The sequence below is a fragment of the Fukomys damarensis genome, unplaced genomic scaffold (genome assembly GCF_012274545.1).
Source record: "Fukomys damarensis isolate Sample0158 unplaced genomic scaffold, DMR_v1.0_HiC HiC_scaffold_26, whole genome shotgun sequence".
Taxonomy (NCBI): domain Eukaryota; kingdom Metazoa; phylum Chordata; class Mammalia; order Rodentia; family Bathyergidae; genus Fukomys; species Fukomys damarensis.
Genome location: NW_022900938.1, coordinates 19,033,418 through 19,056,702, shown reverse-complemented (window position 1 = coordinate 19,056,702; position 23,285 = coordinate 19,033,418). Strand labels below are relative to the sequence as shown.

At 39.8% G+C, this 23,285-nt stretch overlaps 1 protein-coding gene across 2 annotated transcripts in view; it reads right to left on the bottom strand.

Moving 5' to 3' along the window:
• Nfe2l2 (nuclear factor, erythroid 2 like 2) overlaps positions 1-23,285 on the bottom strand; it is an 84,915-nt gene that overhangs the window by 56,134 nt on the left and 5,496 nt on the right. For both annotated transcript variants that reach the window (XM_010607062.3, XM_033756396.1), the window contains exons 2-3: positions 8,167-8,323; positions 6,810-6,995 (exon numbers count right to left, since the gene is read on the bottom strand). In XM_010607062.3, the coding sequence (XP_010605364.1) occupies positions 6,810-6,860 (51 nt within the window). In that variant the 5' untranslated portion in view covers positions 6,861-6,995; positions 8,167-8,323. The remainder of the gene's footprint in view (positions 1-6,809; positions 6,996-8,166; positions 8,324-23,285) is intronic.

The following is a 23,285-nucleotide window of genomic DNA, read 5'->3' as shown; positions in this document are numbered from 1 at the left end:
GGTCAAAGGTCCCCTTTCCTCATCATTAAGTGAGTAAGCCAGGGACAACTAGGTAGTGTTTGATGTGAACGCTGCAATTCCGTCTCCCCGTCACTCTCCCTCCCTCGCTTTTCCCCTGCCCTTTTTTTGGTCCTTTTTCTGTCCTCAGCCCACGGAGAAGGCAGTGTTATTAAGAAAGGCAGAGGGCCGGTCTTGCTCCGAGAGAGCTCTCACAGGAGTTGGCTGTGGAGGCTTCGTGAGTGGCACCCACGCGCTTCCCCCTTCAGCTGCAGTTGTGACCTCAGGCCTTCCAGAGAATGAAACTGAAGCAGATGCTGAGGAACGGGACCTTTGATTTACTCCAGATGGAACTGTGCGGGCTTAGAAACTGCTGAAATATATCTGTAATGTCGAGATTGCACTTCTGTTATCTTCCCAAAGGAAAGAAATTTCCTTTCAGTGAGAAGTGGTAACTAGAAAGCCACCTTTGATTAAATTCTGCTGATAGACCCTCCAAAATCCAGATCTTTCTTATTTGCATTTTATTTAAATTGCATTCCTCTTCCCCCTTTGAAATAAAATTTTAGGTCAGGTTGGTACACACGCACGCATGTGGGTACACACATGGACACACAGAAAATTATTTTAAATTGTTTTAAGTCATAATCCAAGGTTTTGATATCATTTTTAAAAAGGGGGATTAATCTAAAAGTGGACATAAATGTCCTTTAGGACATTACTGGAAAAGGAAGTATGATAAAGCATTTCAAAAAATTTAATTTTACTCTGTTAGAAGTGGCCAGTCGAGCTGGTTCCACATAGACAAAACCTAATAAACATCCACTGAATGAACATAAATACTTTAAATTTTACTTTTAATTTATATAAATTAAAATATAATTTAAAAATTAACGATGCCCTCTGTTGGTAATGATTTAAAATGTAAAATAGTCCCTTGCATAGTAAGTTAAGTTTTCCAATCGTGTGTTATCTATTCTCATAGAGATTTAAAAGTAACTGAGGAGCTAAAAGGAAGGCATGGTCTAGGCCTGCGATGGCGAACCTTTCAGAGGACGAGGGCCCACACTGCAACCCAAACCCACGTATTTACCACAAGGTGCCAACACTGCAAAGAGACCTGAATACTGAGGTTTTAGGTTAGAAAAAAACAACTCACACATTAACATTTTTTGTCTTAAAAGAAAAACACGACAGAGATTTCAAGATACAAACAGCCGTTTTTGAAAGGCAAAAGTTTGCATTTGGTGTGAATTTGTGCACTTTTATCTGATGCTCAGCTGCAGGGGCAATGCTGGGGTGACCTGTCTTGTGTGCCAACAGAGGGCCGTGTGGCGTGTGCCATAGTTTCGCCACCACTGACTCAAGGTACTGACTAGTACTTTCATTTGATTGCTGTGCACTGAGTGCCGACGAAGTGCTCAGCTTGTTGGAGGATGTCAGAGGAGAGAAGACAGAGCTCCTGCCTTCAAGGAGCATCTTATCTAGTTGGAAAGAGGCCTACATACTAGGAAATATCAAGCAATAAAACAAAACAAATAGCCTGATGTTGAAATATATAGTGTTCATTGTACAAAGACAGGTATATCTTGCAGGAGCAAGACTGTTCTGCTCATCGCTTACCCCAGGCCTTCTATACTGCTGTGCCATATTGTTTAGTAGACTGTTGAAAATACTACCTGAATAAGTCAGGCGTCATGGTGAGATAGTTGTGGCTAATTGTATATTTTATATCAAAACTGGGAAAACAGATTAGAAAGCACAGGTAAACACAAAAAGTGTCATGGAGGAAGTGAGTCTTGAGTTGGGTCCTGAAAAATTCTTTTTTTTTTTCAGTACCAGGAATCAAACGCAGGACCTTGCACTTGGCAGGCAGGCACTGCACCACTGAGGTAAATCCTCAGACCTGGAAAATTCGTTAAGGCATTAATAATCTAATACAAATTGAAGCCATCAGGATGAGGAGATTTTTGCATTTGGTTTGAGCTTCAGATTATTGTGGGTTTGCTGTGCCAACACATTACTTTTCTTAAGCAAGGACAAGAATTTTGCTCAAAGTCCAAAAGCAAAGGAAGAGAAAAGGTGGAGGATGAGGGTGGATAGTTGCCAGACTGTATGTAAACATTAATTTCACTTTTTACTGGGGATTGAACTCAGGACCTTGAGCTTGTGAGGCAGGTAGGTACACTGCCACTGAACTACATCCCAGGCCCATAATTCTACTCTTGGAAGTTTTATGAGCAGGAATAATTCCTGAAGTACGCAAGTAGGCTAGAGTTTTCCTTCCAACCCAACTATACATTCCAAAGTATTCTTATAATATTAAACAAAATATATCCAAAGTCATAAAATAACCATATCCTTTGATCTAGTGCTTTTACTTCTAAGAAATTATGCTAAGGAAATAACCATAAATGTGAACAGAGACACTCTGGAATAAAGAAAAAATCTGCTCTCAACATAAAAACAATTAAGTTTTACTTTTTATTTATTTTCTCGTCGCAGGGATTGAACTCAGGACCTTGCTCAGGTGTAGCACCACCGAGCTACATCCCTGACCAATTAAGTTTTATTTAAAAAAATTTAGCTAGGCAAGCTTTGTTACAGCTACAAGATGATTCTTACATGATATTAAAAAAATGTGGTACAAAATTGTTTTCATATCAGTTGTCCCTGACTAAAACCATTATAAGTTGCTTTTATTTTACTCTATTGTAAAAAAAATTATAAAATGAAGGACTGGAGATGTAACTCTGTAGTAGTGATCCCCAGCACCACAAAACAAAAACATCTGAAATTTAGTGGATATCCTAATATCCACTTTGTTGATTTCCTGTTTTAATTGTCTTTGACTAGAAGTAGTCTTTGATTAGACTATGTTACAACTTTGTACAGAAAAAGATTAATATGTACAAAATTGATAATAATGCAAATGTTTCATGTCCATATTTATGAAAATTATTCCTGTTCATGCAAATGAATTTTGTATGATAGATAATATAAATTTCAATAAATCAAATCCTCCTCTGAACCAGCTTTCACATCCTATTGTTTACCTCATTTATTAATGTGGTAAATAAAATCTTTCCTATGTATTCATTTTATATTCATATGTAGTTATAATCTTGCCTTATTTTGAAAATAATTCTTTAACACTATATATTTTCTAAATTCTAGGAAATATTTATTATCTATGATGAAGGTGTGTCACTAATTTCAGTAAACTTTTAAACTATAATATACATGCAGAAAAGTATATAGGTTAAAAGCTCAAAGTTTTTTCATGATCAGCACAGCCAGATAACCAAGAACAGAACATTACTGGTTCCCAGAGCTGCCTGTGCGCCTCCTTCCTACACTACTGCATGCTTCCATTGGCCGGTACTGCCCTGACTTTCGGCACCCTCGATTCATTTTGTCTGACTTTGAACTTTATACAAATGGAATCATGTGATGTGTTCTCCTGTGGCTTCCTGGATCGTCATCATGTCAGTGAGATTCATCCATGTGGCCAAAGATTAGTTCCTTTATCTTCGCTGCTACGTGGTCATGTGAAGAGAACACATACTTAATCCAGTCAATTGTTGATGACATTCAGATTCTGGCTTGGGCCATTCTGAATAATGCACCTATGAACATTTTTGTAATTTTTTTTTTTGTGTGTGAAAATAGTGACACATTCCTACTGACTCGTTTGACAAGCGTTCATTTAAAATAGGGGGAAAAAACCCTAAAATAAAAAATCCATTTCTCTCTCTACACCTCATTGCATCAATATAAAATTCTTTGACTAACACATTCTTTTGAAATGTAAATATATTCTAAAAGAATTAACCATCATCCATGCCTTGCTGTGAATTTCTACCATTAGTTAATGAGGTCAACACTAATTGAAAAGCCCCCATTGATAGCACTGGGACACCCAGGTGAGGAAGTAGCAGTGGGAGATTTGGATCTGTCAAAAGGCAGTAAGCCTTGGGGCCATGGTGTGGCGGTGCTGGAGGAGTAGAAATCAGGGCTAGGAGCTTACTGACTTTTCCATTTACTCAAATTTTGGGCTACTGTACCCCTTTGAAAAGAATCACTGCCATGACTAAGTCATGTTATTAACATGACTTTTTGTTTTAAATACGTAGCTTGCAATTGGCAGAGTGCTTTTGTACCCATTACCTTGTTTAATCTCACTCTCAGAAGACAAAGGCTGATATTTTTATACCTGTCCCTGTTTCAGATGCTTAACATTTAAAATTGGACATCACAGTCGAACTGGTGGGTTAGGGTTCCAGTTCCTCTCTTCTGAGTCCATACCTGCGCAGATCTAATTAGCCCTCTCCAGATCAGTTTAGTGACTCCCTCGTAAATCCTCTCTTGGAAGGAGAGAAAAAAGGAATTAAGAGGCAGGAGGAGCAGAAAATATACCCATACTTCCTCTTTATTATGAAATGCTGACTAAGAGACATATCAAAGTGCTATCATATTTGACCAAAGGCCAGAAAGAGTGGTACAGGCCAGCAGAGGTTATACTTTGGCTTTCTACGTGTGGGCAGTTATCTAAGGAAGAAGATACTAGGATAGGATGTGGTGGAGGGTTAGACATTTATTATGTAGAGCAGGATGTGCCCTGCTGGGATTTACTCAGTGTGGTCTAGAACAGTACCTTTCAGGCTGTGCCCTGGCCCCAGTTAATCCATTTTATAAAGTAACAGTTTGCCCTTCTTTGAGTGCAAATGCTGAGGCAAAATGACTTGGTAACTATCGGTGCAAAGAGATAACCACCAGAGTTTTGACCACTAAACTTATCAGAAAGAACAACCATTAGCCGTGCAGCATAATTATAGAGCACAAACTAATAAGTAAAGGTGCTAATAAAAAATTACCATCTATAGGTCTAAACTCTCAGAATGACCTGTCTTCTCCTCTTGGGTCCTTCCCAACCGTTCAGCTGAAACTTTCAGTATTGAGGGCTACAGGGACATGGAACAGTTTTGAAGCCATTTTCTCTCTCAGTAATCCAGGATATCACCTGAATTGGAAGTACTTTTTTATTTCCACTGGGAGTTTTATTATTGAGTTTTTCCTGCATTTTTCTCCCTTAGCCCTTCCTTTTAGGTTAGTGATAGGGCAGGGTACAGTTGGAGATTTCTCCTTCTAGATTTCTTCTCCTAGGAGATCACCTTGTCTCTGATACCCAACCTCTTTTTCATATCCACACTGATTCAGCCCTTCAACTAGTTTCTAGGTTTCTTGTTTGAATTATTAGCCACTTCACAGCTTACCCCAGTGTCACTCAGGCAGTGAGTCTGTTTACATACTGACTATCCAGAGTGTTTTTTCAACCAGTGGATTCTTGTTCACGTGAGATACACTTGTACATTGCTTTTATGTTTTAGACAGGGTCTCACTGTGTAATTCAGGATGGCCTCCAATCTGCAGTGATCGCCCTGACTTTGCCTCCCAAGAAGTGAGGAAAAATATTATTATAAAATATTTATAGGGCCAGAGATTTAGCTCAGTGGTACCACCACCTGCCTTGCAAGAGCAAGGTCCGGAGTTTGATCCCCAGTACAAAAAAAAAAAAAAAAATTGTATAAACCTGTCAAATTAAATAAAGAGTACCTAGATACATGACAAATCAAGGCCATATCCAAAAGAGCCAGGCCTGTGAACTTATCAGCTCAAGAGATGGTGCCACAAGCTTACCTGGCTAATACACAGCACCTGGATACAGAGGTGACACACACTGAGGAAAGACATGCGTGTGTCTGCTTTATGTTAATGGCATAGCTTTCTTGGGACCTTTAGGACAGGCCCTGGTCAGCAGGCTTATTGGGGGTGGAGCATGGGGCTAGTCAGGAGGAGGGGATACTGGAATTGTTAAGCACAACTCAAGCTGCGAGGAGATTTCAGTGTGCCCGAGAGTTTATGTAAAGTGGTACAATAGACGGAATATCAGAGAGAAGTTGTGTTGGATTCGTGGGCGTGAATGACATCAGTGAAGGAGGCTGCTGCGGTAGCTTAGCAGCTAGTCTGAGATCTTGGAAGTGATGAACAAAGAGGCCCAGGTTGGGGTATCGTCAGGCATCTCAGTCAATCTGAGAAGGGAGACTTGCATTGCCAGAAGGATTTCTTCAGAACGTCCATCTGGACTAGTGCTGTTTGACACTGCCTGAATTCTGTTCAACAGGTTGCCTCAGAAATCACTGAGGAGGTGGCTGTGGTCTTTTGTGGATGGCCAGGCAGCGTGGGATTCACCGAGAAAGCCTAGTAGGTACTCTCTTGTGTACTGTGCTGCAGGACCCTGAGAAAGGATTAAGGCTGATCCCTGCCAACATTGTCAATGGACTCACTCTAACGAGGCAGGGTTATTGCTGTTGGTTTCTTCTAAGTGTGTGTTTTCTTAGAGATGGATTTCACACCTGAAAAAATGCTGTTCCTATTGCCAAGGTATTAACAAACAAATTGCAAAATGGTAAAGGAGAACGTGAAGATGTTCCCAACTGCTTGCCATTTCCACAATAAAAAGGACCAACAACTATGCTATCGATGTTTTATCCTTTTTTTTTTTTTAGTACTGGGGATAGAACTCATTTTCTTGCACTTGAGAGGCAGGCGGCAGAACCACTGAGCTAAATCCCCAGCCCTATCCTTTCTTTTCTTAATAAATGTTTTAAAGCCTGTTCATACAATAGGACGCTAGCACTGAATGCCCATAGGGACCCCTCCCCATTTATTTTCAGAATAAACAGCATTGTTTCCATTTCTAATCTATAAAATTGAAAGAGTCTGACACTAAAGGTATCAACACTGGGTACCTTGCTGGTAATGATGCACCGATCCAAGTCTCCGTCTTCCATAGAGAACATGTACAGTCTTGCCCTTTCACCTTCTGCTTATTGGAACCATTAATCCCACAACCAGGTTGTTACCACATCGGACAGATTTCCTCAGGGATCAGCCACCCTAAAGGTGGGAAAGCTCAGCTGCTTCTTACTGCTCACCTTCAAAACGATACAAAAGTTTTGGTTACTTCATAATCCTACAGGATTGCAAAGTTGTCTTTGGGGCAGCCCAACCCCAATTGCTCAATTTTGCAAGCAGAAGTACAGATTAATCATCAGTGTGTGGATTCCACTTCTATACTGCCTGAAGTTTCTTGGATGACTTCTTAATTTATACAGTAAAGTGGTAACCTGTTTAACATTCTTCCACACAGGGCATTTTCTAAGTATATTTCCAATTCTGAAAAATATTTCTTACCGATGACGATACATTTCAGTTTTGTATAATTTCCTGAAGCACTTTACACAAAGAAAAAGAGATAAACCAGTTGAGGGGCTGTTACAGGTAGTGTCTGACACAGCTTTGGATGGTGCAAGCTTTGTACAGGGGTGGGTGGCTGGTGCAAAACTGATGGTAGGGCCGGGGGTTTAGCTCAGTGGCTCCACTGCCCACCTCGTAAGCACAAGGTTCCGAGTTTGATCCCGGGTACCAAAAACAAAACAACAACAACAACAAAATTGTGATGCTGTGCTGTCTGAGCACTAAAAAGTGCTCCATTTGGGGCAGCGGTAGGAAATGAGATGGTTGTTAAGAGTAGAGCTGAGTCGTGAGATTTGTTGTCTTGGGAAAGAATATCACTGATACTGTTTCAATGTGTTTGTTTTTTTTTTTTAAAGACAGTACAGTTTGAACATGCCTAATCCAAAAATCTAAAACCTGAAATGTTGCCAAATTTAATTTTGTTTTGTTTTTTTTGGTATTGGAGATCGAACTCGGGACCTTGTGCTTGTGAGGTAGGTGGCAGAACCACTGACCTAAATCCTGGCCCTCAAATTCAAATTTTGCATCTCAGATTTTGGATTAGGAATGCTTAATTGGTCAAGTCTAGGCAAATAGCCCAAGGTCTGAAAAATTCTGGTCTCAATCATTTTAGATAAGGCAAACTCAACTTGTCTATAGTTTTCTTATTATAAAAGCAACACTTTCAGGGCCGGGGATTTAGCTCAGTGGTTCCACTGCCTGCCTCACAAGCGCAAGGGACCAAGTCCAAATAGAAAATGTGACGAGAAGGAAGTTTTTAAACACTCTAATTCCACACAGGATTGCTAATTTCTGTACTAGCTTTCCATCCTCTTGGGAGCTGGAAATGAAGCCAGGAATAAGAGTTACCTTTGAAGCTGGGCCTGAGGGGGTGCAGCCGTAATCCCAGCGCTCTGAGAAGCTGAGGAGAAGGATCAAAAGCTTGAGCCCAGCCTGGACAATTCAGTAGCTCCGCAAAGGCTGACAGTATAGCTCAATGTAAGGATCCTGGTTTCAATCCCCAGTACTGAAAAAAATAAAAAAATAAAAGCAATTGTCTTTGCAATACCTCAGATTCCTAAGTGTTAGAATAGATTTGGTAATCTGAGAAAGGAAGTATTATACTAAGCCACATTATTTAAATGTTAACAAACAAAAATAAAAATTTCTAGTAACATTAAAATCATATCCAGCATGACCAGATATTAAAATATGAAAAGCACATCAGATCAGAAATACATTGAATTTACATCTCTTTCGAATTTACTTTGGATTAAATTCATGTGAATTGAAAGGAAGGTCAGGCAGAAATCACCACATCATTTAAAGTCTTCTCTTCTTCCCCCTCTTCCTCGTTTTGACTCTTTCTTTCTTTTATTCTTTCTCACTGGCCCTCCACTTTTCTCAAGTTGAGATGAATCCTAGTTAAGCTAAATGCAAAATGGTGTAATGCTCCTGTATTACTATTTTTGTATCTAGCTGTCAATCACTTAAAGTTACAAGGGGCTGGGGATTTAGCTAGTGTTTCCGGAGCCTGCATCACAAGCACAAGGGCCGGAGTTCAATCCCCAATACCAAAAAATAAAAAAAAAAAAACGTTAAAGTTACAAGAATTCAAAACACTAGTACAAACATTCAAGACTGTAGTCTTCCCTTATCTGGGGTTCCACTGTCTAAGGTTTCAGTTACCCATGGTCAATAGAGGTCCAAAAATATTAAATGAAGAATTCCAGAAATAAATAACTCGTAAATTTTAGGTAATTTTTATTATAGTATATTGTTACAATTATTCTATAAAATAATCCTTTAAACTCTCACTGTGCCTAATTTATAAATGAAGCTATCATAAATAGTTAAGATAGAAAAGGCATTAATTTTGTGAATGTATGTATACAAATAAACATGGCACTCCATGTAATGTTTGGTGCTAGCTAAGGTCGTGGGGTCCACTAGGGATCACAGGACATACCCTCCTCTGAGAAGGCGCTATTAGTACGCAAAGCATAAAATAAAAAGTAGAAATCTCCTTTCTCATTCTCTTGTCTTTTGCTTCCGCATTCTTGCCACTTTGAGATGGAGGCAAAACCCAGAGATAGGTTGGGGATAAAGTTGGGGAATTTCTTCTCGCGTTTTTATAAACTATGCTCTTTTGTGATTGTGTATGTGTGTTTTTAATCATTTTTGAAAGACTTGGAGAGTAAGAGAAGATTAAAAGCAGGAATCCAACCTACCTATCTCAAACCAGAAGCCCTTTAAGAGATTTTTACAAGCACACACATTTATACATTTATTCACTTTATCAAAATAGAATGTATTTTAGACATTTTAGCACATTAATATTTATCTATAAAATTATTTTAAATCCAAGTAGTATATCATTATATGGTTGCATTTATTTAATTAAGCTCTCATGTTAGACATTTAGGTTGCTTTTACTGTGTCGATATGATTACAGCTTGTATGATCTGTCTAGTAGCTCTGTTTTTGCACACATGCTTAACTACCTAAGTATAAAGTTATAAAATTGAAACAATATGTGCACTTTTTTCTCCAGTAGTGGGGATCAGGACCCAGGCTTCATGCATGCTAGGTAAACACTGTACCACTGAGCTACATTCCCAGCCCAATATGCTTTTGTTTTTGCTTTGAGCTACTGGGATTGAACCCAGGATCTTGCATGTGCTAGGCAAATACTCTACCACTGAGCTCATCCTCAGCCCTTTACAAAATTTTATTTTAAGATAGAGTCTCACTAAGTTGGCCATGGGAACTTTCAATCATCCTGCCTCAGCCTACCCAATAGCTGGTTTTATAGCTCTGTGTGGCCATTTCCAGCCCGATATGTTCATTTGTAGGACTCTGAGTATACTGGGTGCTTACATTTTATTTATTTAATATTTTATTTTATTTTTGATTAATACAAATAGTATATATTATAGTTTCATGTGATATATCAACTCATGCATACAGCATGTAGTAATCAAATCTAGCCTCCCTTTATCCACTGTCCCCTTCTACCTTTCCCAAACTCTAGTAATGACTATTCTACATTCAGTCCTATTTTTTTTTTTTTTTTTTTTTTTTTTGGTACCAGGGATCGAACTTGGGTCCTTGCACTTTCAAGACAGGCACCAAAATCACTGAGCTAAATCCCTGGCCCCAGTCCTAGTTATTTTAGTTTCCATATATGACAGAGAACATGTGATACTTGTCTCTAACCGGCACATGTCACTTAACATAATGTCTTCAAGTACCATTTTGCTATAAACAATAGGATTGCATCCTTCTTTATGGCCAAATAATATTCCATTGGGTATATATACATTTTCTTTAACCAGTCATCCACTGATGGGCATGTAGGTTGGTTAAGTATCTTAGGCGTTGTTACTAATGCTTCAGGAACATAAACATGCATATTCTTACATTTTAAACTGTGCAATCTAGAAGCTAACAGTAATTTAGCTTCTTTTCTGGGTTGGGACACTCTAGACTGCTTTTATGTCAAGATCTGCTTCATCTTCCAGAGTGGGAGTTCCCAGCATCAGGTTTGTGGGGGTGGAAATTTAATCCTTTTAAATATCCCAGTGAGTCACTCTCAGTTTCCTTTCTCCACCCTTCCTGAGCTCATACACATCTCTGCCTTTTTTTTTTAAAGAGGCAGAATTTAGCCTTAAGCGTCACTTGGAGTGGAACTGGAAAGGGGCATGCGTGTCTTCCAGATCAGCATTATTTCCAGATTGGGATGCACGGCGTCATTTAAGATAAAGCTACCTTTAGTTCTTAAGATCTAATTTAAGACATCTTAACTGATTTCACAAATGTGAGTAAAATTTCTAAGTCTTTGAAAATATTAGCAATGAAAAAAATTGGTATTTAACGGTCATGGATGTAGCTCAGTGGCACTGTGCCTGCCTGTGAGAGGTCCTGAGTTCAATCCCCAGTACTATTTATATATATATATATATATATTTTATGGGAAAAATAATCAAGTTAACATATCCATCAGTTCACACGTTTTGGTGGTGAAGACATTCTATCAGAAGTTTTCAAGTATACTTCTTAACTGCACTTACAAGGCCATGGCTCCTGGTTTGATCCCAAACAAGCAAAAAAGATGGTATTATCACAGCATCCACTCTACAAATGAGTCTTTTTTGTTCTTAATGGGTTTTTGCGACAGGGTCTTTCTATGTAGCCCAAACTGGCCTCAAACTCACAAAAATCCTCCTGCCTCAGCCTCCCAAGAGCTGGGATTACAGGTGTGTACCACCACACCTGGCTTATAGCCTTTGTTTTTTTTTAAAGTAACAACATGAACTTGGGATGGACAGCTTTTCAGGCAGTAAAATTACCATGGATTCTCTGACACCGAGGTAGGTTTCCCATCCGATCTATGCTCCTTCCCATTTGAATACTGGATGGCTTTAGAAGCCTCCTGAGGGGCACAGACGCGCACCCACCCCACCACATTCGGCCTTTTGTCTTCCTTCTTATTGCTACTGTCCTACCACCACCACCGAGGTCTAGCCATGCTTCAGAAATGGAATGTGGTCATTTTGGCTGGTCAGGCAAAGGAAACATCAAAACAAAATTTCAAAACTCTGTATAGTGCTAGCACAGCTGTAACGTTGATAAAGCACTTTCACCCATCTGAATCTCATGTGCTCTTACAACGACTCTGTTCGATAGGTACAATGACCCCTATTTCATGGATAACAAAATTGGTGGTTGGAAATTAAACATCACTCAGGAGAAAGCGTAGGATTATCTTTCATTCCAGTATTCTCCCTTGACCGTATGTGCTCTGCCCAGCGAATGCACCCTGCTGAAACCGCTCTTAGCCTGAAGGGGAAGCAGTAAGATGAAGCAACCACTCTCTGGAGTTAGGGATTTTACAAGTTTTCTTATGAAGCCCTGAAGTGCTCCTTTCCATCAGAATCATGATCTACTTGACCAGACCTAGCCAACAGAGCAGAGAAAATGGATCTGTTTTTCTCTTCTCTAGGACTAAACTTATTATAGTCACCCAAATCTAGGATGAAATGTTTCAGTAAAACTAACTCCACAGCTTGTCTTACCTTCACCCAGTTTGTGGTTTATTTTCAGGATAATTTACCCATTAAAAAAAGAATAATTAGAACTTGGTTAAACACTACTACAAAGTCTTACATAATCCCTATGAGAGAGCCCCCTCTGCCCTGGTGTGGCTAAAGGCACACATTTGTTCAAGATCAGAACCAGTGTCAGAACAGAAATATCTACTTCAGACTGGAAGAGTAAATAATAGAGAAGATGTAAGAAGTTCTACCTCAAAGTGGCCTGGTTTGCAAGGATTAAGGTACCCAAGAAATGCAACGAATGTGACATAGTTCTTCTTCTTCTTTTTGTTGGGGGGGTACCAGAGCTCAAACTCAGGCAGGTGTGGTGCCACTGAGCTAAATCCCTGGCCCTGACACTGTTCTTAGTCAAGGAATATATGCCGATTGGGTTCCAAAGCTGAGATATGAACACATTTTTCGGTAAAAACCTTGCACTTAGTGATTAAGTGCTAGATTCCTCTCTAAAACATACTAGAGCTACATTTACATGGAAAGGGAGTTTTCAAGTTCCATAAGATTCCATCCTCAGTGGGTTTGGCAGCTCTCAATCAAGCATAAGAGGAGACTTAAGCCACTTCTGGGAGATGACCCAGAAGTATTCGATAGGTATTATGACCCATGGCATATCATCACTTGACCCAGTGTCAAATCAACGGGTGACTGAAGGACTTAGTTTATTTCTAGTTAAATTAAATTCCAATAGAATGAGATTTGTATTTTGGCCAAAATTTATTTTTATGTTTCCTACAGAAGGGGCTCTTGTAACTTCTTTTGCTTCTTATGCTACTGGAAATTGTGTTGGACCCAGAGCCAATGCATAGAAATGCTTACATCATGCAGTGAATAAGGAGATTAACTAAGATGACTGGCATGCCTTGGTGTGATGGTTTACTGCCAAGATGAATTCATTGTGATGAAATGAGAGGTTTTTCTAAGACCTGAGAGGAAGAGCAAGGGGTGGAACAATGGATTATTACTGAGGTCATACAAAAGAGTGAAGAGAGTCAACCCACAGCAAAAGATATGCAGGCTTTGGGAGCCTCACTTAACTTCAGTGTCCTCATGATAAAATGTGGATGATAATGACAACTATAGTATAGAGTTATTATGTGGATTAAGTAAGAAAATACACAAGATTCATTAGTAAAGAGTCTGGCAAATAAGAACTGGCAGGCTTCGAGGGTGGTCAGACCTAGGAGGTTTAAAAAAATGGAAGTTCCTACTTATGAGGGGCCAAGTGACCTCTACAGTTTCTATCAGTGTGAGCCATACCACTGTAAACTACTTAAGGACCAGCTAAGACACCTGCCCCATCCCAGAAGCTTTGTCACTAGGTAAGACTCTAAAGCTATGTGCTACGACTTAGGTGTTTTACAACAACTGAAATTATTTTCTACTAGCTCAGAGGTATGGGATCATAAAATAGAAATCGAGTTAAATGATAATAGTCATATTTCACAACCCACTTCAGCTATTATTATTAGGGAATCAAAAGATGCATTTCAACATCAAAGGAAAGAGCAGGGATTCAGGCACAAAGTGGTTAAGAGAAATTTTACTCCAGATACATTTCATCATCTCAGGAGGCACCTTGTAATATCTATAGCAGGTGGTGAACCTATGGCATATTTGCCACGGTGGGCTGTTTGTATCATTGAAAGCTTTAAAAGGTTTGTCATCACTGATCTAGAGGATCCCCTTGGCGAAAATCTGGTCGGAGGGAAGGTAGGGAACTGTCTCAAAACCTCTTTTGTAGATGGGCATAATGGCCCACACCTGTGATTCTAGCACTTGGGAGGCTGAGACAGGAGGATGGCCATGAGTTCATCGCCAGCCTGGGCTACATAGTCCAGGGCCAGCCTGAACTACAAAGTGAGACCCTGCCTCAAAAAAACCCCAAAATTAAAAACAAACAAAAAACCCCTCCTTTGTATAACTCCTTGTGTAAGACTGAGAAAGCATCCACTGTTTTACCTGAAAAAAAAATTAATAAATTGCAAGGGGTGGTTATACTTAGAAGTGGGAGGAGGCAGGATGATGAGTTTGTCCAACTCATCTATGCAAATCAACCTTTCATCAGTCCTTCAAATACAATACCTTGTTCTTATTTTCTTAGATTAGATCATAAAACTACTTGCCTTCTCTCCTTCCTTTCTTTCTGTAGTGCTGAGAATCAAACCCAGGGCCTTGTACTTGTCAGGCAAGATCTCTAGCGAGGACCTACACCCCAGCCCAAACCTATATTTCCTTAAATGTATTCTAACATTTACCTTTTCCCACCAAGTCTAACCTTACTCTTCTTATTTATTTGAAAGCAGATCAGTTTGTTCTTTTTGTTTTGTTTTGTTTTGTTTTTTATTTTTTTGGTACTGGGGATTGAACTCAGGTCCTTGTGCTTGCAAGGCAGGCGGCGGAAGCACTGAGCTAAATCCCCAGCCCTGAAAGCAGATCAATTCTTGCTGTAACTTCTGAAAAATAATATGGCGGTCTGGGTAAAAATGATGACATTCGAAGGGGCAGGGTAAGAAAGAAGAGGCAAAGCAACTGCTGGAAGTGACTGTTGCCATTAGGGAGTTGTGGAATGCGGAAAATCGCCTTCACAGATCATAGTTGAAGATTTCAGGGGCCTGGGAGTGAGGCACACTTGCCTAGCACACATTGAGGCTATGAGTCTACAGCACTGAAAAAAAGAAAAAAAATATTAGAGTGTGGAGCTACCTGGTGTGTGTGTGTTTGTTTGTTTGCTTGTTATTGCCATGCTGGAGATGCAGCCTGGGGCCTTGGACATGCTAGGCCAAGGCTTTAACACAGAGCTATTTCCCTTTCCCGGAGCTATCTCTTGAGTATGATAAAAACTCAGCCAGTTTAACCAGGAGTCATTTGCATTCATTTTTACCATTTTCTACAGTCGTCTTATGTTTACTCCGTATTACTGCAGGAATTAGAAAGTTCAAAACTATATTTCCTATTTTTCACCATCTATAAAATGCAGTACCAGATGGACCGTGAATCTAAATGTGAAGAATAAAGATTTCCTAACACAGAGTACTCATAATTTTGGAACTGACAAGGACTTTTTAAACTAGACACACATAAAGGAACCATAATGGAAAACATATGATAAACTTAATTACATAAAAGAATGAAAAAACAAGCTATACAGTGGCAAAAGACATTCTCCACACATACATCCAACAAAGGACTCACATCCAAGGTAAACAACTACAGAGAACAAGAAAAAGTCAGACAAGTCAATGGAAAATGGGGGAAGACTTAAACAGGAATTCATGCAAAAGGTTATCCAAATGGCCAAGAAGCATATGAAAAGTGCTTACCTTATTAGACATCAGGAAAATGAAAACTAAATCCATAATGTGATTTCGATATAGTACTAGCCTTTCAAATGATATGACTAAAATCTAAAAGATAGAAAATACTAAGGGCTTTGTCTGTCTGCCTGTGATACTGGGGATTGAACCTATGGCCTCATAATGAGCTATATTCCCAAAGCCCAGCCTTTTAAAATTTTTATCTTGAGACAGGGTTTTGCTAAATTGCCCAGGCTGGCCTGCCACTTGCAATCTTCCTGCTTCAGCCTCTTGTGTAGCTGGTATTAGAGACCTGGAAAAGAGCATGATAGATAAGGGTGGTTCTAATATGCTAATAATTTCTCTTGGGTTGGAGATGCTGTCTAAATGTGTGTGTTCAGTTTATAAAAATTCACCACATTCTGTGACAATGATTTGTACACTCTTCTACATATGTTGTATATCTTGTTTATTTATTTATTTTGGTACCAGGGATTGAACTCAGGTCCTTGCAGATATGTTATATTTCAATGAAATTGATTTCTAGATAACAGCTATAGTACTTATGTTGTCCTGCTAATAGGATTCTGTATAGAATTGAGATTTTGCCAGCTAGATATGATGACATAGGATTCGGAAGACAAAAGGAAGATGGAAGCTGTTCTCCCTCGTAGATTTCACTGTTGCCTTTGATAGGCACACTACAGTAAATGTGATTTGACCAGACTCGAGTCATCAACTCTACTGGTGAGAAGTGAGGATGGCAGTAGAGTCTACAGTTTCCTGACTTCTAGGGTTAGCTGTGTGACCCTATCAGAAAGCCAACAGCTTCCAAGTTCTGTTCTTCTAGCCCTTCTAATGGTTGTGTAAGTGTATGATTCCTCTTCCATACCAAGAATGGGGTCTGCATCATATCCTGACTGCTAGGTCAACTAATAACACAACCAGAAGGCAACCCAGCAGTATAGGACGGTTGTGCTTGAACTTGAGAATCTTTGAAAAAGGCAGCTACCATTGCAATCCTATTGCTTAGGATGGTCACTGTCATGAGAAAGTTCTGCATTAGACTGAACCTAAATCTATTCTGATGTGAAGCTATTGATTTCAGGATGTGCTGGTTTCTGCTGCCATTCTATAATGATTCCTAAGATATCCTTTGTCTTCTCTTCACAGTAGTGCCAATGCTTTTAACTTTTCTTTACACGTTCTTCTGCTCTTTCAAGTCGTGAATATTTGAACGAAGAATTCATATAAGGATTCTATTCTGGCAGGATTAGCCATTCCTTTCTTTTGGTTATACTACCAAGTTCACACTTGCTTATCACACAAAGCCCTACACTGCTGACTCAAGTTTAGCTGATGATCCCAACCCAGTATCATGTTATTATTAGCCAAGATTTCCCATGGATTGAGGTAGACCTGCAGAGGATTGGAAAATAAAACATGTCCTCCATAAGAGTTTTTAACCTGGCTTGCCAATACAGAATAATACCTGAAATAACAGATTTAAACAATGAACATCAGAAACCAGGAGGAAATTTACTTAATAGGCAAAGAGGGATCATTGAATTGTGGCCTAGGGATACCAAGAACCTGAGCTCAGGTTTGTTTCCAGGCTCCCAATTGGTGCCCAGTACCTGGTAGTCTATAGAGTCTTCCTCCTCAAGAAGGGAATCAAGGGCCAGGGATTTAGCTCAGTGGTTCCACCGCCTGCCTCACAAGCACAAGGACCCGAATTTGATCCCTGGTACCAAAAAAAACAAATAAAGAAATAAATAAAAGAGAAGGGAATCAGGTAGCAGCATCAGCACTGCCCAAGAACTTGTTAGTATTACACAATCATGGGCTCCAAGACTCATCAATCTAAAATCTCCATTTTAACAGGATCCCTGGTGATTTGTACGCATGTTAGAATTTGAGGACTATGGGCAAAAGTGCCACCAGTGCTTGTTTTACTAAATAAAGTCTTTCCATATTTTACAAAAAACCTTATCTCTTTTAGGTGAGGCCTATATTATTACAAGTCCTGTAATAACAGACTATTTCAGTAGCAGGATTAAAGAAAAAGAAAAATTCTTTCTAATGATCTCTGGAAAAAGAGCGTCTATTTGAACTGTTTTTGATGTACCCATTCAGATTTTAATCCACTAGAAAAATAAATAGCCTATTTGGTAGTAGCATGTCCTGCAAAAATAAGTGCAATAGAATTTAAAGTATTTAAATGGATATTTAACTATGAAGCCCTCAGTGATTTAGTTTTCAATTACACAAAGGTAATTACACTAGAATCTACCTCATTCACCCGTCCGTGAGAAAGAGCGGGAGTGTTGTAATAAGTTAATGCTTTCATGCAATGACTGATCTCCACTCGTGTTTGGCCAGGACCCAGATTCATTTGCTTTAAGCAGTTTAGGTTGTATGCCAGGAATATAAATGATGGAAATGCCTTTCCTTATCCTTCTCAAAAATGAAGTCACGTCACTGTTCAGGGTGCTGGGTGAGGCTACAGGCCCAGGCTCTGGGACTGAGGAGGGCTCACACAGCAGGAGGCTTGAGCCCTCAGGGAAAGATGGGACCCTGGGGGAAGGACCACGGCACAAGGGATTCTTCCTAGCCCAGGTTCTTAAAATTTGCACACTGAAGAGGCTTCTGGAGTGCTGGCTTTTAGTGTAGGCAGTTTTAGGATGAGAAGTTTCAGGGTTTTGAATAGTGCAAAAATGGACTTTGCAAAATTTCCAGAGATAATATTGTAGAATTAACAAGTTTTAAGAGCACCTTGTCTCTACTTCCACTAACCTAAATCGATTTACCCTAGATTTAAACTATGTCCTTGAACAACTTAGATGTCCATTTGCCCCGGTGTTCACTGGTGAAAGTACACAGATGATAACGTATGGTCAATAGCTTTCCTATCTCATCTGTCAAGTAGAATACATAAGTTGATAAAGTCCTTTTTTTAGTGGAGAGTTAATAACTTACTCAAAAGTAGACTTTAATTACTGGACCTTGCTAATAACTCACTTATGAATTAATTACCTAAAATCATTGCCAACTTTAATCTCTATATAACTTTGAAGGTGAACTTCACAGCACTCAAACCTAAAATAAATGTTAATGACATAAAAGAATATTAGTAAGTCTGTTATTCATCAGTGTAAATAGAAGCAAAATACAGTAAGTAGCATTATAAGTCTAGACTTAAAATCCATTTGGGTTTACAAAAGCTATCTCAATCTAGAACATGTTCCTGTCTGGGCTGGAAGTGTAGCTCAGCAGTAAAGGCCTTACCTAGCATTCTCAAGGCCCTGGGTTTGAGTCCAGCACCACAAGGTCAAAATCATGTTCTTATTCTAAGCCTTATCTCATTGAGGAAACAATCCTTGTACTGCATTGGTGAGAGCAGAGCCCTAAATTTTATTTCTTTCCACCTGTGGAAGGTATAGTAAAGAGACATTTCAGCCAAGAAATACACTCCAGGCTCAAATACTAGAGAGATGGTAATTTCCATAAATTTTATAGAAAGTTAAGAGTTGGGCTAGGGGTTTAGCCCAGGGGTAGGGTGCAGGCTTAGCATGCACAAGAGCTTGGTTTAAGTTCCTAGTGCTTGTGGGCACACACACAAAGCTACTCTTCCAGACAAAAGGAAAAATGAGCAATGGGGACAAAAAGGAGAAATCTGAATACCTTCAGAAATTAGGAGACTATGTCTTCAGTCTTCAGGCTTTAAGTTTCTGTTTCGCTTCTAAAACACTTCTAAAAGGAAAGAATGCTTGCAGCTGCAAATAGAGTACAGTAGATGCTCTGGGGGAGACAACTGTTTTTGTTTTGTTCTATTTTGTTTGTTTGCTTTGGTTTTTGAGACAGGATCTATGTAATTCAGGCTGGATTTTAAACTCATGGTGATCCTCCTGCCTCAGCCTCCCAAGTGCTGTGAGTACAGCTGTGCTCCACCATACCTAGCTAATTTATTCCTTTCTGTTGCTGTCCCTCTACACACACACACACACACACACACACCCGGGGATCAAACTCTGGCCCTTGCGCTTGCACTTGCGAGGCAGATGGCTGGAAATTGAACTCTGGGCCCTGTGCATGCTACACAAGTGTTTACCAATGAGTTATATACCACCCCCATCCCTAAATTGTTCCTTTAGAAAAGAAAGCATAGATATCACAGAAGTGTTTTTAAAAATATTCATATACTTTCACATTTTTTATGGTAAACTGACTATTGACCAAGGTGCTAAAATAATTCAATGAGGAAAGATTAGTTTTTTCAACAAATGGTTCCAAGACAACTGGATGTCACATGCAAAAGAACGAGCATGGACCTTTACTTCACACCAAATACACAGAACAATCACAGGCATGAATCATTGTCAACTTGGATCAGACAATGATCTCTTAGAGCACCAAAAGCACAAGAAACAAAAGCATTGATAAAGTTGACTTCCCGTCAAAGGATAGCCACAGGAAACCTATAAAATGGGAGAAAATGGTTTTAAATCATATATTTGCTATGGGATTTTTTTAAAATCCAGAATTCATAGAGAACAGAACTGTTACTACTCAATAAGGAAGTTAGCCCAATTTAAAGATGGGCAAAGTCGGGGCCGGGATTTAGCTCAGTGGTTCCGGCGTCAGCATTGCAAGGTCAAGGGCCAGAGTTTGATCCCTGGTAACCGCCCCCCGCCATAAGAGCCGGCAGATTGTCGGAACAGACAGTGAACTTGAAAAAAAGCTAAATCTCCAAGAAGGTCCTGAGTGGCTAACAAGGCTTAAATTAGAATGGAGCCTGGTGTCCATCTGCTGATTGGGGTGTTAAACATACTCTGTGTTTCTGAAACATCCGCAAACAAAACTTTGAGGCTCTTGCCCGGGCATGTTCCAGTTTCAGCTGCCAAATAAACAGCCTCGGGAGAGTCCTCCTCTGCTCCCCGAGTCCGACCCGCAAGCTGATCCGCAGTCGGCTCCTCGGGACTGAGGGCCTCCCTTCCCACCCCTGCATCACTCTGCTGTTTACGCGAGCAGAGCCCACAGTTCAGCGGGGCGCTTTCTCCGCCCAAGACAGTTCCTTTGTTCCTTGGAGCACGCTTTCCTTTCGTACCTGAGTCTGAGGTCTGAGTCTCGCTGCTTTGCACGCTGCTTATTCCTTTTTCTAAATAAAACTCTCTCCCTCCCTCCCTCCCTCGCTCTCTCTGTCTCTCTCCTATAACATTTTTTTTTTTAGCAATACAAAAGGCCGGTAAGCATAGAAACGTTTGCTATAATTAGCCTTGAGGAAAAGGCAAATTCAAACCACAGTGAGAGACCACTTCAGGCACACAGTTAGATTTAAAAAGATAGGTAGCAACATGTGTTGGTGAGGGTGTGAAGTCATCGAAACTGTCGTACAGTGCTGGTGGTAATGAAAAATGGTGCGGTCCTACGGAAAATAGTCTGGTAGTTTCTCAAAAGGGTTTTCAGAACTTTACCCTATGAACCAACCATTCCTCTCTTAGATATATAATGCAGAGAAATAAAAACATATGTCCATGCAAAAACATCTATATAAATGTTCAGAGAAGTGTTACAGCATCTATATCTATCAACTGATTAACAGAGAAGTAAACTGTGTTACTTCCATATAAAGGAACATTATTCAGCGATAAAAAGGAAACCTGGACACATGCTACAGTGATGGATCTTGACATGGACACTAAGGAAGCACCACACACTGTATGTTCCCACATATTGTATGATTATTTGTACAGGTACAGGTTGGGCAAATACAGATGGAAAATAGATCAGTGGTTGCTGGGTGATAGGGTAGGGTGTTGGGTAAAAATTGGGAAAGGATGTTAGCAATGGATACAGTTTCTTTTGGGGGTGATGAAAATGCTCTAAAATTGATTCAAGATGATGGTCACACATCTGTAAATATGCTAAAAACGACTGCATTTTATACTTTAAATGGGCAACTTATATGGTACTTGAATTACTATCATTTTTTAAAGCAAAAGAGACATTTGTCACATCCAGGTAGGAGCATTTAAAATTCAGCACAGGGCCTGGGATTTAGTTCAGTGGTTCTGGTGCCTGCCTTACCAGCACAAGGGGCCGAGTTCGATCCCTGGTACCAAAAATAAATAAGTAAATAAACAAATAAATAAATAAAATCCAGCACATACTTCTCTATGCTTACTTTTTATTTGCTAAGGCAATCATAGACCTGCAGAGGAAGCTGCCTTAAGGTCAAAGCAACTGAATACAGAGCCAACAAAAGGAAGAAAATTGGTCTGGAGAGGAACCTGGACCTAAAGTTGATGCTAAGTGAACAAGAAATAAAACCTTGAAGGTTAGGAAAAAAATAAACAAAACATGCTTCATTTAAATTTTAGCGTTGAAAGAGGATTTAGAAATAGCTCTCCTTGTCCAGAGTTTCTCAGCCCCTTAGAACTAGTGACATTTTGGGTTGGTTCATGTTTGCTTGGAGGGCTGTGCTAGGCATCTCAGGATACGCATGATTTTTTTTCTGTATTGGGAATCAAACTCAGGACCTCGAACTTTTGAGGCAGGCAGCGGCACCACTGAGCTAAATCCTCAGCCCATGATACACATGATTCTTAGCAGAGTGCATGCCCTGTATCTGTTAGGAACCACTGGTCTAGCCTAACAGTTCCTGTGCCCAGAGCTTCCAAAGAATAGGGTTGCACAGTTTAGTAAGTTTGGAAAATGATAAGCTAAATAAACTCTCCCGCATCCCACCCCCCATTTTACAGCAACAAAAGCAGGGCAGAAAGGTGAGAGGTCCTTTCCCTGTGCCTTTCAATCTGCAATCTAGTCATAGCTCTGGGGCATGAAGCTGGGTCTTCTCAAGCTTAGATAATGCTTTTTCATTCTTTAAAAACTGAGCCTTCTACTTCTCCATTTGCTGTCAGCCAACTAAGGCGCTGAGTTTGTTGGCAGATTCTGCTGAAGGGTCCCAGCTTAGTTCTCCCAAGAGGTCTTCCCTCATTTTGAGATTTAGGTGTAGAACCGTGGCCGCTGTGAGGTGATCCAAGGACCCTGACGAGGTTGGTGACACCAAGTTTGAGGAGCAATGGGATGACGTCACAAAGCACCTCCCCTTCCTCCTAATTCTACTCCTTAAGATCTAACAAGAAAGGTCTGAAGATCTACTGCATGGGTTTGCAAGACAGGACTCAAATACAGCGCTGATTAGACTGAATACATCAGTAAGCATCAGAAACTATGGGCAAATGTGAAAAAAAAACAACCCGCAAGATCAAAAGAGATGTAGATAGTTCTGAAGTTTATTTAGCTGATAGGGCTTGTACTCAAAGCTCATGTGAACCTTGAATGTCACAGAAAATAAAAAACATCTTTAAAAAATTATACCTTAAATATTAACATTGATGAAACAGGAAAATATACTCTATCAAGTAATACCAATTGGTATCAAAAACTGAGTAAAGGGCTAGGGATTTAGCTCAGTGGTTCCGCTGCCTGCCTTGCAAGTACAAGGTCCCGAGTTTGATCCCAGGTACAAAAAAAAAAAAAAAAAAAAAAAAAAAAAAAAAAAAAAAAATTTTAAAAAAAC